The 14,969-nt window shown below is 45.4% G+C and overlaps 1 protein-coding gene across 19 annotated transcripts in view; it reads left to right on the forward strand.

Annotated features, from left to right (window-relative positions):
- The window catches only part of OCM (oncomodulin), a 62,680-nt gene extending 47,733 nt beyond the window's left edge, over positions 1 to 14,947 (forward strand). For 8 of the 19 annotated variants that reach the window (XM_063813979.1, XM_063813974.1, XM_063813977.1 and 5 more), the window contains 2 exons: positions 299 to 422; positions 2,469 to 2,768. In XM_063813979.1, the coding sequence (XP_063670049.1) occupies positions 299 to 422; positions 2,469 to 2,531 (187 nt within the window). In that variant the 3' untranslated portion in view covers positions 2,532 to 2,768. Of the gene's footprint in view, positions 1 to 298; positions 423 to 2,468; positions 2,769 to 11,288; positions 13,871 to 14,239 lie in introns of those variants that run through there. The other 11 variants (XM_054655528.2, XM_054655525.2, XM_054655526.2 and 8 more) reach the window with 4 other exon arrangements.
- The last annotated feature ends 22 nt before the right edge of the window (positions 14,948 to 14,969 follow it).

The raw sequence follows: 14,969 nt of genomic DNA on the forward strand, positions 1-14,969 counted from the left end.
CAGGAGGATTGATTGAGCCCAGGAAGTTGAGGCTGCAGTGAGCCATGATGGTATCACTGCATTCCAGCCTGGGTGACAGAGCAAGACCCTGTCTCAAAAACAAACAAACAAACAAAACCTTAAAAATGAAGTGCCCACCATTGGTTTCTACAGCTTAAGGAAACCTTTGCTTGCTAAGACCTTGGTTAATTATTGCCGGTGCTGGAAACAGATGATATGCTTAAAGGAAAAACAAAAGTGTAAACACAGAGATGCATGATCTTTTTGAAAATCCCCATGGATCTTTATTATCCTGTAGGTTTTTCCTCCAGAAGTTTGAGAGTGGTGCCAGAGAACTGACCGAGTCAGAAACCAAGTCCTTGATGGCTGCGGCAGATAATGATGGAGATGGGAAAATTGGAGCAGAGGGTATGTCCACACGTGTACGTAGCATAAAACACTCTAGCTCAGGAAGCATCCATGAGGGCTTGGGCTGTGAGATCAAACCAATGTGGCTTAAAATCTCCCTTTCTTAACCTTACCGAGCCTCAGTCTTCTTATCTGTAAAATGGGACTAAAGTAAGGATGCAAATGATGTGTGTAAAAACCCTGGCATAATGCTCGGTAGGTACTATAGAAGCTGGTCACACTGGTCATTGTCTATGAGCTGCAAAATATCCTTCACCTGACTAGGGGACTAGCTAGCCACCTGGCCAATTATTTGTACCTGCCAACCATAATGCACCTGCATATAGCGTGAGGTATTTCTACCAGTGGGGTTTGAACCCCTCAGAATAAGGGAAAGATTTACATCCTCAGACCAGGGTCCATTGGCATGCGTAGGAAGCCCTCTTCGTCTTCAAGGGTTTAGACAAATATATTTTATTGGACATTAGCCCGCCAAGGGGATAATATTAAACGAGAACAAATAAGCCAAACTCATTTATTGAGTCTTCCATAGGCCGAATCCTAGGTTTGAGCTTTAGACTACACTAGCACAGCTGTAGGACTATTTTCACTTGATTTTGTCATGTTGCTAGTGTGCTTTTTAACTGCTTTGTGCCTGCCAACTCAGCAGAACATATGATGGTCCTTCTGGTGGTGCTAATTTGAAATTTAAAACTGCTACATTAGATGCTTATTAAAAAAAAAAAAAACCTGTTCAAAATTATACCACTATCGCTTACTACATGGGAGTTAATGCAGATAGATAGCTCATAAAAACAGATTAGGTAAGGGGGGATTGCCTTATTTAAACATAACCAGGGGCTGGGCGTGGTGGCTCAGGCCTATAATCCCAGCAATTTTGGAGGCCAAGGTGGGCAGATCCCCTGAAGTCAGGAGTTCAAGACTAGACTGACCAACATGGTGAACCCCATCTCTATTGAAAATATAAAAAATTAGCCGGGCATGGTGGTGGGCACCTGTAATCCCAACTACTCGGGAAGCTGAGGCAGGAGAATCGCTTGAACCTGGGCGGCAGAGGTTGCAGTGAGCCAAGATGGCACCATTGCACTCCAGCCTGGGCAACAAGAGTGAAACTCTATCTCAAAAGAAAAAAAAAAAAACATAACCATGAAGGATTTCCAAATAAACAAAGCTTACCAATAAATATAAAGCAAGTCCCCAGTTTTTTATATCAATCTGTAACATCCATACCTTGTTATTATTACTATTATCCTTCTTTTAGTAACAGAAACTTTTGGAGTTTGGTTCAATGGAGGAAAGTCAGTTCAAAGTCCCACCCTATCAAATATATCCTAAAAATGCAATACCCAGCTACGGAATAGAGAAAGAAAATCTCCCCTTCCTGTCTCAAATTGACCAGAAAAAAGTTAAATGTTCACAGATGGTCACAGGTAATTATACTGAATTCATGCATTATCAGGGAGAAATGATGGGCTTGACAAGTTCTAATTCAAAGACCTCTATTGCAAAGCTGAAGATGTTTGTTAAATAAGATTATTCAGAGAAACGGAACCCTGTGGACTTCTTGAGATATAGTCATTGATACCCAGGGTTTTTTTTTCTTTCTTTCTTTTCTTTTTTTTTGGGGGGGTTGGAGTCTGGCTCTCTCGCCCAGGCTAGAGTGCAATGGCGTGATTTCGGCTCACTGCAACCTCCGCCTCCCAGGTTCAAGTGATTCTCCTGCCTCAGCCTCCCAAGTAGCTGGGACTACAGGCACGTGCCACAACGCTGAGCTAAGTTTTGTATTTTTAGTAGAGACAGGGTTTCACCATTTTGACCAGGATGGTTTCGATCTCATGATGTCATGATCCACCCGCCTCGGCCTCCCAAAGTGCTGGGATTACAGGCATGAGCCACTGTGCCCGGCCAGTTTTTTTCTTTTGTGCCCTCCAAGGGGGCCATGCCCATCATCTGACAATTTTCTTTGCTTCCTTCCCTCTTTGGAATTCTCATTGGCCACGGCATGTCTGTAAAGAACCAAGCCACCTCCACTGACCCTGTTCTCACCTCTTCTGTTCTAGAATTCCAGGAAATGGTGCATTCTTAAAAGCCCCAGTCTCTGGAGAAAAGAGAGAAAGGGATAATCACCTGGAAGGATTCCAAAGCCCTGGGAATGGGGAACCCCACATCCCATCCCTACCTGATTTGTTAATTTTCCCTGAAAACCTTCTGCAGTTTGCTCATTGTTTTAGCGAGGTCACGAGAGAGTCACTCATGACTTTCTTGGTGGTGGGTATATGCCCTGACAACTTCTGTAAGCCACCCTTCCCCCAACAGGCAATGCCTCTAAAAATCACCCAATAAAGACAGGCTTCTCATCATCTGCTGATGTGTGGGCGTGTTTTTTCCTCAGCACGACACTCAAGCAAGCTGGGACCAAGGGCTTTTTGTAGGATTTCTGGTCCCATCAAGCTTGGAGCGGGCCACACTGGTGTTATGGTCGAGCAAACAAGGAAATCAGGTTTTGGAGGGTGTTTTTGGTTGTTTCTTTAGAGTCACAAATAAATGCCATTGTCAAGCTAGGATTTTTCTCAGCAAATCTTGTGACACTGAAATTAATAGGAAGGGATTTTAGCCAGCATAAAATCACTCTTTTTTTTTTTTTTTTTTTGAGACAGAGTCTCACTCTGTCACCCAGGCTGGAGTGCAGTGGCTCAATCTTGGCTCACTGCAACCTCTGCCTTCCAAGTTCAAGCTATTGTCCCACCTCAGCCTCCCAAGTAGCTGGGATTACAGGTGCACATCACCACACCCGGCTAATTTTTGTATTTTTAGCAGAGTTGGAGTTTCACCATGTTGGCCAGGCTGGTCTCAAACTCCTGACCTCAAGTGATGCGCCCACCTTGGCCTCCCAAAGTTCTGGGATTACAGGCGTGAGCCACTGCGCCCAGCCAGTCACTCTTACCGGTATGTTTTCTGCCATGTGTTAGAAAGCCACTTTGATTTAATTAAAAGCAAAAGGTACAAGACAAAACAGAATACGTGTCTGTAGTGGTCTGTAAAGCTCAGGAGAGACTTGCGATTCCAGGTTAGTACAAACGGACCCCTTTCCTCTTTATTATTTATTTCTTTTGAGACAAGGTCCAGCTCTGTCGCCCAGGCTGGAGTGCAGTGGCACGATCTCAGCTCACTGCAACCTCTGCCTCCTGGACTCAAACCATCCTCCCCCCTCAGCTTCCTGAGTAGCTGGGACTACAGGCATGCACCACCACACCCGGCTAACGTTTGTGTTTTTGGTAGAGGTGAGGTCTCACTATGTTATTTAGGCTGATCTCGAACTCCTGGGCGCAAGCGATCCTCCCACTCAGCCTCCCAAAGTGTTGCGATAACAGGCGTGAGCCACCGCACCCGGCCTTACTTTTTATTGTTTATTTATTAGAGATGGTGGGGGAGGGTCTCACTATGTTGCTCAGGCTGATCTCGAGCTCTTGGGCTCAAGCCATCCTCCCACCTCAGCCTCCCAAAGTGTTGGGATAACAGGCATGAGCCACTGCGCCCGGCCTTACTTTTTATTGTTTATTTATTAGAGATGGTGGCGGAGGGTCTCGCTCTATTGCCCAGGCTGGTTTGGAACTGCTGGTCTCAAGCCATTATCCCACTTCAGCCTCCCAAAGTGCTGGGATTGCAGGTGTGAGCCACCACAGATCCATTTTCAAGTCCTTTTTCTCCTTTTCATTTTGAGACAGTCTCACTCTGTCACCCAGGCTGGAGTGAGGTGGCATGATCTCGGCTCACTGCAACCCCCGCCTCCCAGGTTCAAGCAATTCTCCTGTCTCAGCCTCCTGAGTAGCTGGGATTACAGGTGCCCACCACCACGTGCAGCTAATTTTGTATTTCTAAAGACAGGGTTTCACCTTGTTGGCCAGGCTGGTCTCGAACTCCTGATCTCAGGTGATCCGCCCGCCTAGGCCTCCCAAAGGATTCCAAGCCACAATTAGGCATGAGCCACCATACCCGGCCATCTTCTTCTTCTTTGAGAAACAAGCTATCAAAAAAAAAAAAAAAAGAGAAACGAGCTCTCAGAGAGGCTCACCTGCTCTCACCCAATCCTCTGACACCTCCCCCTTCTCTTTCTCAGCCACTGGTTTCCTGGCTCTAAGGCGATTCACCTAAGCCCAATACACCTAGCCTTGCCTTCGGTTTGAGGTGAGCCTCCGGGGTTCTGTTACAGGGCTGTCATTAGGGCTGGGCAGTCTTAAGCCAGGAAATTCTCACCAGGCTGGTTTCCAGGTGGCACATTAAAGCTCTTCTCTCGGGCTAACCCTGCGAGTTGAGGACTCCTGGGAACAATTGAGGCATTTTCTGGAGAGCTTGTGTAAAAGCTCACACTTTTTACTAAACCCTCCAGCTCACAAGAGGCCTTGGGGCTCTTCCAGATTGCTTCGGGCACACTAACCAGCTTAGTGGATTTTGAGCCTTTGTTTTCCAGAGGGTCATGTTAAATGTGGTTCCTCAAAGTATGGGGCACATACTAGCAGGGGACCTCAAGATGACTTAGGGTGACAGGCACAAACTTTTTTTTTTTTTTAACAGTATCACTCTCAGCATAGTGACTTTTTTTGTTTTTGTTTGTTTTTTGAGACAGAGTCTCACTCTGTCGCCCAGGCTGGAGTGCAGCAGCTCGTTGCAACCTCTGCCTCCCAGGTTCAAGTGATTCTGCTGCCTCAGCCTCCTGAGTAGCTGGGATTACAGGCATGCACCACCACACCCAGCTAAGTTTTGTATTTTTAGTAGAGACGGGGTTTCACCATGTTGGCCAGGCTGGTCTCGAACTCCTGACCTCTGGTGATCCACCCACCTAGGCCTCCCAATGTGCTGGGATTACAGGTGTGAGCCACCACACCTGGCTGAGCCTTGATTCTTAAAACAATCCTCATTTTGCCTTCATCGCTACAGCGTACACTGATATTCTGCTCTGCTATTTTCTTTTCACTCCACCGACCGTCCCCAGCTAAGGATTCTTTATCTCATCAACAGTTCTAAATGGGTGATTCTGTCGTTCCATGGGGCTTCTGGCCACCATAGACACCTCAAAGAAACAACGTGGATGATAACGCTTTTTAAATCACAGTTGTGAGTTTTCCACGGACCAAGAACTCCATTACCCACTGGAGCTGCCAAGACAACCTCCCCCTAATCTAGGTTAAGAGCATGGATTTCTCTCTCTCTCTCTCTTTTTTTTTTTAATAGAGATGGGGTGTCTCACTATGTTGGCCAGGGTGGTTTTGAACTCCTTGTCTCAAACGGTCCTCCCTCCTCAGCCTCTGAAAGTGCTGGGATTACAGGCATGAGCCGTATGTCCAGCTTAATTTCTCTTATTTCTTTTCTGTCAATCAGGAGGGCACCTGTATAGGAAAAATGACTAAAGGGGTTATATGGAGCTGCCAGGGGACACTGTGTCATTAAGTCTTACATAGCAAGACCCCATCTCTACAAAAATAAATTCGTGCCCAAAGAGGTTTACTCGTATTCATAGGAGGAATTAAACACCCCAAGAGCATTCCCCAAATCCAAACACCACAGTTAAAAACTGGTGTGAGTAAAGACAAGACTATTAGCATTGGATTAGGTCAAGACTATTAGGCCTGACTGTCTTAGGGAAAATGCTTAGTTGTATACAAAGGGATAAATAGCCAGAAAAATTTTTTTTTCTTTTTTTGAGTCAGAGTCTCGCTCTGTTGCCCAGACTGCAGTGCAGTGGCGCAATCTCAGCTCATGCAACCTCCACCTCCCAGGTTGAAGCAATCTCTTGCCTCAGCTTCCTGAGAGCTGAGATTACAGGTGTGCACCACCATGCCCAGCTAATTTTTGTATTTTTTGTAGACATGGGGTTTTGCCATCTTGGCCAGGCTGGTCTCAAACTCCTGGCCTCAAGTGATCCACCCGCCTTGGCCTCCCAAAGTGCTGGGATTACAGGCGTGAACCAGTGCACCTGGCTGGATTTTCTATAGGTAGAATTTTAGTTGGTTATTCACAAATTTTACTCATATTACTGTTTCAAAACTACAATTCAAAGGGACAATTATTTTTGTCCATTTCAAATAACAGTACACTACTTTTTCATTCTTCCAACCCGATCTTAGGGACTTCATTTCAGAGTCTCTGTCAACAGACAATAAGCAGCAATAATGAAGCACTATCTCTATTTAACACCCAAGAAGTGCCAGGTGGTACACTTACATGAAACCTAATAATCTCGTCTTTACTCATACCAAAGTTTAATTATGTTATTTGGATTCTGGGTATGCTCCAGTGGGGTTGAGGGGGGATTTATTTCACTTGCGCATACAAGTAAAACTCTCTGGGGATTAGAAAAAAATTTTTTTAGAGATGGGGTCTTGCTATGTTGCCCAGGCTGGAGTGCGGTGATGCAATCACAGCTCACTGCAGCCTCCAACTCCTGAGCTCAAGTGATTCTCCTGCCTTAGCCTCTCAAGTAGCTGGGACTACAGGTGGTCACCTGTATTTTTGTATTTTTTGTAGAGACAGGTTCTTGCTATGTTGCCAGGGGTGGTCTGAACTCCTAGCCTCAAGTGATCCTCCCACCTGAGCCTCCCAAAGTGCAGGGATCACAGGTATGAACCACCATGGCTGGCCTCTTTGCACATTTGAGCATATTCATTAATTAGCACTTTTTGATTTCGTTGTTATTTTTCTAAGTTTGCATTTTGTAAAAAAAAAAAAAAAAAAAAAAAGTGGCATTTCCAAGTCTTTGATGGGAAGTATAATTTGAAAATAATTTTTTCAAGTTACCTGAGTTTAGTCATTACATAAATTTCATACAAATTTCCTATTCAACATGTATCTCACAATAAAAAGAATGAAAGGAGATGCAGTAAAATTTTAATCCTAGTTATCTCCAGCTGGGAGGATTACAGAACAGGGAGAGAAGACTGGAGCCTTTATAAACGTGCAGCTGGGCCGGGTGTAGGGGCTCATGCCTGCAATCCCAGCACTTTGGGAGGCCGAGGCGGGTGGATCACCTGAGGTCAGGAGTTCGAGACCACCCTGGCCAACATGGTGAAACCCCATCTCTACTGAAAGTACAAAAATTAGCCAGGCGTGGTGGCAGACGCCTGTAATTCCAGCTACTTGTGAGGCTGAGGCAGGAGAATCACTTGAACCCAGGAGGTGGTGGTTGCAGCGAGCTGAGATCACACCACTGTGCTCCAGCCTGGGTGACACAGAGAGATTCCATCTCAAAAAAATAAATAAATAAATAAATAAAAAGAAATAAAATAAAGTGCAGCATGGTAACTACAGAAAATGAAGGAAAAAAATTAAAATTAAAATTTTAAAAAAGACCAGTCTGGACAACATAGGGAGACCGTGTCGCTACAAAAAAAACTTAAAAATTAGCTGGGTGTGGTAGGATGCACCTGTGGTCCCAGCTACTCGGGAGGCTGAGGTGGGAGGATCCCTTGAGCCTGGAAGTTGAGGCCACAGTGAGCCATGATCATGCCACTACACTCCAATCTGGGTGATAGAGCGAGACCCTGTCTCAAAAATAAATTAATAAAATAAATAAAATGAAAAGAGATGCAGAGTTTGCCCAATAATTATCATTAAACCAAAGTAGTAATAAATTCTTTATTTTTTATTTTTATTTTTGAGACAGAGTCTCGCTCTGTTGCCCCCAGGCTGGAGTGCAGTGGCGTGATCTTGGCCTACTGCAACCTCTACCTCCTGGGTTCAAGTGATCTTCCCACCTCAGTTTCCCAAGTAGCTGGGATTATAAGTGCCTGCCACCATGCCCAGCTAATTTTTGTATTGTTACTTGAGATGGGGTTTCACCATGTTGGCCAGGCTGGTCTCGAACTCCCAACCTCAGGTGATCCACCTGCCTCAGCCTCCCAAAGTGCTGGGATTACAGGCATGAGCCACCGCACGTGGCCCAAAGTAGTAATAAATTCTGATTCAAAAAAATCTTTCATGCCTAGAGTGTGTCCAACACTCAAATTAATGAAAGCTTGGCATGCTATTCTGTTCCCAAAATTTCTATTCATTGTTTGACTCATTTGCATGTATTTTCATGTACTGAAGGAGAATGTTAAATATAACATACCCAAAATGAAATCAAAACTCTAGAGAAAATTAGAACAATCCAGAAAAGGGATTGACAAACATATAACCAACTTTATCTTTGCGCTTGCCTTCTCAATTTTTACCTAATTTGTAGATGACCACAGGTCTACCTCAAGAGAGCTTGTTCTCAGCACCAAAATGATGTATGTTGACTTTGTTGTTGTTGAGACAGAGTTTCGCTCTTGTTGCCCAGGCCAGAGTGCAATGGTGCAATCTCCGCTCAACACAACCGCCGCCTCCCCAGTTCAAGCGATTCTCCTGCCTCAGCCTCCCGAGTAGCTGGGATTACAGGCATGCACCACCACGCCTGGCTAATTTTGTATTTTTAGTAGAGACAGGGTTTCACCATGTTGGTCAGGCTGGTCTTGAACTCCCGACCTTAGATGATCTGCCCACCTTGGCCTCCCAAAGTACTGGAATTACAGGTATGAGCCACCACGCCTGGCCATATATTGACTTTGAAATGAAAGTCCATGGCCAGGCGTGGTGCCTCACACCTGTAATCCCAACACTTCGGAAGGCCAAGGTTCAAGGATCACTTGAGCCCAGGAGTTTGAGACTAGCTGGGGCAACATAGCAAGATCCCATCTCGAAATTTAAAAGTTAGCTGGGCATGGTGGTGCGGCTATTGTCCCAACTATTCAGGAGGATGCCTTGACCCACAGAGTTGGAGGCTACAGTGAGCTGTGATCGCACCACTGCACTCCAGTCTGGATGATAGACCAACAACCTAGCTCAAAAAAAAAAAAAATAAGAAAGAAAGAAAGAAATGAAGGTCTAGATTGCAACGTAGGTCACAGAGTTGAAAAACTAGGCATCCTATTATTTTCCCTAATTGCTTATAAAACAGGACTGGAAGTGTGGGCTTTCATTTTGACCATTTTTACTTAATTGTAATTTTGGCTTATAGTTTGGGAGAGTAGTTCATATTTTGGTAGAACATGATTTATTTATTTATTTATTGAGATGGAGTCTCACTCTGTCACCAGGCTGGAGCGCGGTGGCACGATCTCGGCTCACTGCAACCTCTGCCTCCCGGGTTGGCAATTCTCCTGCCTCAGCCTTCCAAATAGCTGGGACTACAGGCGCCTGCCACCGCACTCGGGTAATTTTTGTATTTTTAGTAGAGACGGGGTTTCACCATGTTGGCCAGACTGGTCTTGAACCCCTGACCTCAGGTGATCCACCCACCTCGGCTTCCCAAAGTGCTGGGATTACAGGCGTGAGTCACCACGCCTGGCCAGGACATGATCTTAAAACCAGCTTTGTGTGTTTGCTTTGGCAGCACGTATACTAAAATTGGAACAATACAGAGATTAGCATAAAAAAATAAAAATTTAAAAACCAGCTTTGTGAATGTTTAGTTGTTGACTAATAAGAATTATTAAAATACTTCAAACATTATCTAGTATTTTGCTTCAGCATCTGTACATGATGAAGTATTTATAAGATTTTGTAAATACTATAAGTACCACTAATTAGTAAATACTTTAGCAATTTGTAAATACTAAGTATTTTAATATTTAGCACTACTATATAATTGCACAAAATCTAATTGATTAGTATTTTGTAATAGTTATCTGCTAAGTACTGCAACTCAGTAAATATGTTAGTATTTTGTAAGTAGTCATTTGCTAAGTACTGCTACACAGTAAATACTTTCATATTTTGTAAGCAGTCATTTGCTAAGTACAGCTATTCAGTAAATGTTTTAGTATTCTGTAGGTAGTCATTTGCTAAGTACTGATACTCAGTAAATGCTTTAGGATTTTGTAAGTAGTTATTTACTAAGTAGCAGTACTTAGTAAAGACGTAGTAGCAATATTTACAAAGTAGTTCTTTCTAGCTCATAAGCAAAGCATAGCAAAACACTGATGATAGGAAATACTTGTCTATTTGTATAGGTTTACAAGGTACGTAGTTAATTCTCTGTCATGACTGCAGTTTAAGTTTATGGAATGAGCACTCCGGAATCCAATTGCAAGCAAAAACCTATCTTCTATCTCTTCTGCTCATGTTAAGGTATGAGGTTACTTTGCAAACACTTAAGAACAGAGATGAAATTGGAATCACCAGGATGGTTTCCACCTGGCCTGTTAATTTATTCACTGGAAAGACTTCATTTGCATATGTTTTCACAGGTTTCAAAAAGTCAACTTTTTTTGGCGGGGGGCGGGGATACATTTTGACATTGTTTTCCTAGGGGCTCTACAATGAATGTAAATCTATTCACCTTAAATTGTTATGTTTTTGAGACAGGGTCTTGCTCTCTTGCCCAGGCTGGCATACAGGGGAGCCATCACGGCTCACTGCAGCCTCGACCTCCCCAGGCTGAGGTGATTCTCCCACCTCAGCCTCCTGAATAGCTTGGACTACAGGTGCATGCCACCCCGCTCAGCTAAGTTTTGTATTTTTAGTAGAGACGGGGTTTCACCATGTTGGCCAGGCTGATCTCAATCTCCTGACCTCAAGTGATCTGCCCGCCTTGGTCTCCTAAAGTGCTGGGATTACCGACGTGAGTCACTGCGCCCGGTTGGAACTGTGACTTTCTACTTGGAACTGAGCTCCCTTTCCAACACCAAAATGTGTCTTTCCCACAGCTCATTCCCTTGGAATTTTGAGTTCGCAAATTCTTTGTGCAAAACATCTAACTTCTATTTCTGTAACTGAACTTGATTTGAATTCCCATTGTGCTGGGTGTCAGAATCTTAATTATGTCAGGTAATTAAGCAACCTCTTCTCCCTTCTTACCATAGGCTGGGGGAGAGAGTCGAGGCCCCACATGGGACTGGAGTTTTCTCAGTCCGAACAGTGAACACAGAGTCATCCTCAATCCTCTCTACTCTCGTGGTCTTGAGGGGCCACTGCTACCTCCTCCTGGTCCTGACCTTGAGGCTTCTCAGCACTGGCTTTCTCTGAATTCCTTCTGTGCACAAGTAAGTCATTCAGCTTCTTCCTGAACAATAAGGATATCTCGTCTAGATACCCCTGTTCCGTGGTTACTCTATGGTTACTGAGCCATGCTGGACCCAGAGGGGAACTCTGCAAAGCTCACCCCTCCCCCAGCTTCCCCAGGGAGAAAGACACACACGCCCTCTCCTCTGAGACCTCCAAACCTATGTGGGTATCTGTCATCACTACCACTCCTGCCTGGTACCCGTGCACACCCAAGGACTGTGTTTGGAGAGGCGGATGCATTGAGGTCTAAGCGTTCTTGCATCCTTAACTTTGAAACCATAAAAGCATGTTCTTTTCTTTGATCTCTGGATGTTTCATTTTGTTTTTTGTCATCTCCCTCTTTCGATGCCTCCTGCAATGAATTGTATGTGGGAGGAAGGGAGAGGCAAACATGTACAAGGACACAGAGGTATCCTGGGAGAAACTGTGACTCATACTCTAAAATATTAATCTCACTCTCTTATATAGCACCTTGTACTTTATTTTTATTTATTTATTTATTTATTTACTGAGGCAGAGTCTCACTCTGTCACCCAGGCTGGAGTGCAGTGGCACAATCTCAGCTCAGTGCAACCTCCGCCTCCCGGGTTCAAGCAATTCTCCTGCCTCGGTCTCCCGAGTAGCTGGGACTACAGGCACCTGCCACCACGCACGGCTATTTATTTTTATTTTTATTTTTTAGTAGAGACAGTGTTTCACCATGTTGGGCCTCAAACTCCTGACCTCAAGTGATCTGCCAGCCTCGGCCTCCCAAAGTGCTGGGATTACAGGTGTGAGCCACCACACCCAGCCAAAACATGTATTTCTCATGGAATAATTTCATGCACTAGAGCAAGCTAATTGGGAAAGTCAATAGCAAGGAACAGTAGTAATCGTTTATGAAATAATGATGAGGTGCTGGCACCTGATGCACATTCATAGTCCCATTTAACTCTTCAAGTGAAACTCTCACCTGGCAGGAATTTACTATTAGCCATTTTCCAAATAAGAGATACAGACGAGAGAGTCTCTATCTCTTCTTTGGTGCAAGGAGATTGGTGCAGTCGGTGAGTGGCAAAAGTGGATATGTACCCAGATCTGTCTCCAGTCCAAATTCCAACTCATCACTTCCCTAAAAGTGGTCTATTCTGCCAGGCTGGATAAGGGAAGTCGTTCTGCTTCCAAACTTAATATGTGACAGATAAGGCAATCTAAACCAAAGTCTTCTTGAGTTTGGTCAAACAATATGCTGCCAAGGCTTGAATCCACATAACTGTAACAAGCCATCCCAACTATGCCACAACCCACACAACTCAAAGGCAAGGGAATCCCAGGCGACAAGGTCCAGGAACAGCCACTCTGGGGAGTCTGCCACCTCTGATATTGCTCCCGTGGCACACACGGTGCCCCATGTGCGTCCAGACCTGCGCTGAAGGAATGGGGGGAAGGGGCAAGCTTTGTAGGTGTGGGTGATCCAGTGGTCACTTGAGATCTCTCAAACAAGGACTCTGTAGATGATGTTAATGGGCCAAATGGAATGCACATCTGCCCCTAAGTGTGTTTCTTTTCTTTCTTTTCTTCTTTCTTTTTTTTTTGTTGAGACAGGGTCTTGCTCTGTTGCCCAGGCTGGAGTGTAGTGGTGCAATCTTGGCTCACTGCAACCTCCACCTACTGGGTTCAAGTAATTCTTCTGCCTCAAGCCTCCCAAGTAGCTGGAACCACAGGCATGTGCCACCACTCCTGGCTAGTTTTTTTATTTTAGTAGATACGGGGCTGGTCTGGAACTCCGGGCCTCAAGTGATCCACCCACCTTGGCCTCCCAAAGTGCTGGGATTACAGCTATGAGCCACCGTGCCCAGCCTTGTTTATTTCTAAATGAGGCTTCCTTTGTGTCTCTACATTTCCTTCTACAAAAAAAAACTGCCATGGCACAGGGGCTTATGCCTACAATCGCAGCACTTGGAGAGCCCAAGGCCAGTGGATCACTTGAGTCCAGGAGTTCGAGACCAGCCTGGGTTAACATAGTGAGACCCCAGCTCTACGAAAAATTTAAAAATTAGCCAGCCATGGTGGCACGCACCTGTGGTCCCAGCTATTCGGGAGGCTGAGGTGGGAGGATCACTTGAGCCCAGGAGTTCCAGGCTGCAGTGAGGTCTGATCTGGCCACTGCACTCCAGCCTGGGCAACAGAGCAAAGTGCTGTCTTAGAATAAAATACTTTTTAAATAAACTAAAAACAAAACAATGGGCCTGGTGTGGGTGGCTCACATCTGTAATCCCAGCACTTTCGGAGGGCAGGTGAGGCAGAATAGGGAATGAGGGTAACCAAGGGTTAAGGCATAAACAAAAGAACAGCAGGTGCAGCCAGTTCTAGGCAAGATTAGGCTGCATAGAGGCCACGTGTTCATTCCCTCAATCAGTGGCTGATTGACGGACGACGGGGGGGGGGGGCGGGTGACAACCTCTGATTGACGGGGGGGGGGGGGGGGCGGGTGCGCGTCTCCACTTCAGCCTCTGATTGGTCACAGGCCAATCCTTCAGAGGGTGTAACCAATCGGAGACCTCTAACGGGCACCTAGGGGCGTTACCTAATTCTTCCAGCTTAATAAAAATCCTAATGGGGGCTCTTGAGCTGTTTGCTCTATCTTGCTCCTGCTCTGTGAGTTGTACTTTCGCTTCAATAAATCTGTCTCTTCCTTACTCCGGTTTTTTCTTTTGTTTCTTTTCGTTGCTTTGTTCTTTTGTTACTTTGTGCATTGCATTTTGTTCAGTTCTGTGTTCAACAAGCCAAGAACCTGCGCAATCCACGGTCAAGACCTTCCATCCAGTAGCAGAGGCAGGAGGATCCCTTGATGCCAAGAGTTAGAGAGCAGCCGGGGCAACAAAGTGAGACCCTGTCTCTACTATCTATCTATTTTTTAATTATCTGGGCATGGTAGTGCATGCCTGTGGTCTCAGCTACTCCTCAGGCTGAGGTGGGAAGATCCCTTGAGCCCAGGAGTTGAGGCTGCAGTGAGCTATGATGGCACCACTGCACTCCAACCTGGGTGACAAAGCGAGATCTTGTCTCTAAGTTAAATTTAAAACAATACCACCAAAACAACAACAGGCTGGGCGGTGGTGTCTCACGCCTGTAATCGGAGCACTTTGGGAGGCCGAAGTGGGAGACCATTTGAGGCCAGGAGTTGGAGAGCAGCCTAGGCAACACAGACCTCACCTCTACAAAAAAATAAAACTGGCCTTGGTGGCGCGCGCCTGTAATCCTAGCTACTTGGGAGGCTGAGGCAGGGGGATTGCTTGAGTCTCGGACGTTGAGGCTGCAGTGAGCTGAGATCGCGCCACTACACTCCAGCCTGGATGACAAACTGAGACCCTATCAGAAACAACAACAACAACAACAAAACAGTGCCCGCTCGGTTTTTCCTGAAACGCGCAGCCCTCGCCTGTAGCCAGGAGAAAACTCCGCGAGCCAGGAAAACACAAACTCGGCCAGAAAACAGA

The sequence above is a fragment of the Pan troglodytes genome, chromosome 6 (assembly GCF_028858775.2).
Source record: "Pan troglodytes isolate AG18354 chromosome 6, NHGRI_mPanTro3-v2.0_pri, whole genome shotgun sequence".
NCBI lineage: Eukaryota > Metazoa > Chordata > Mammalia > Primates > Hominidae > Pan > Pan troglodytes.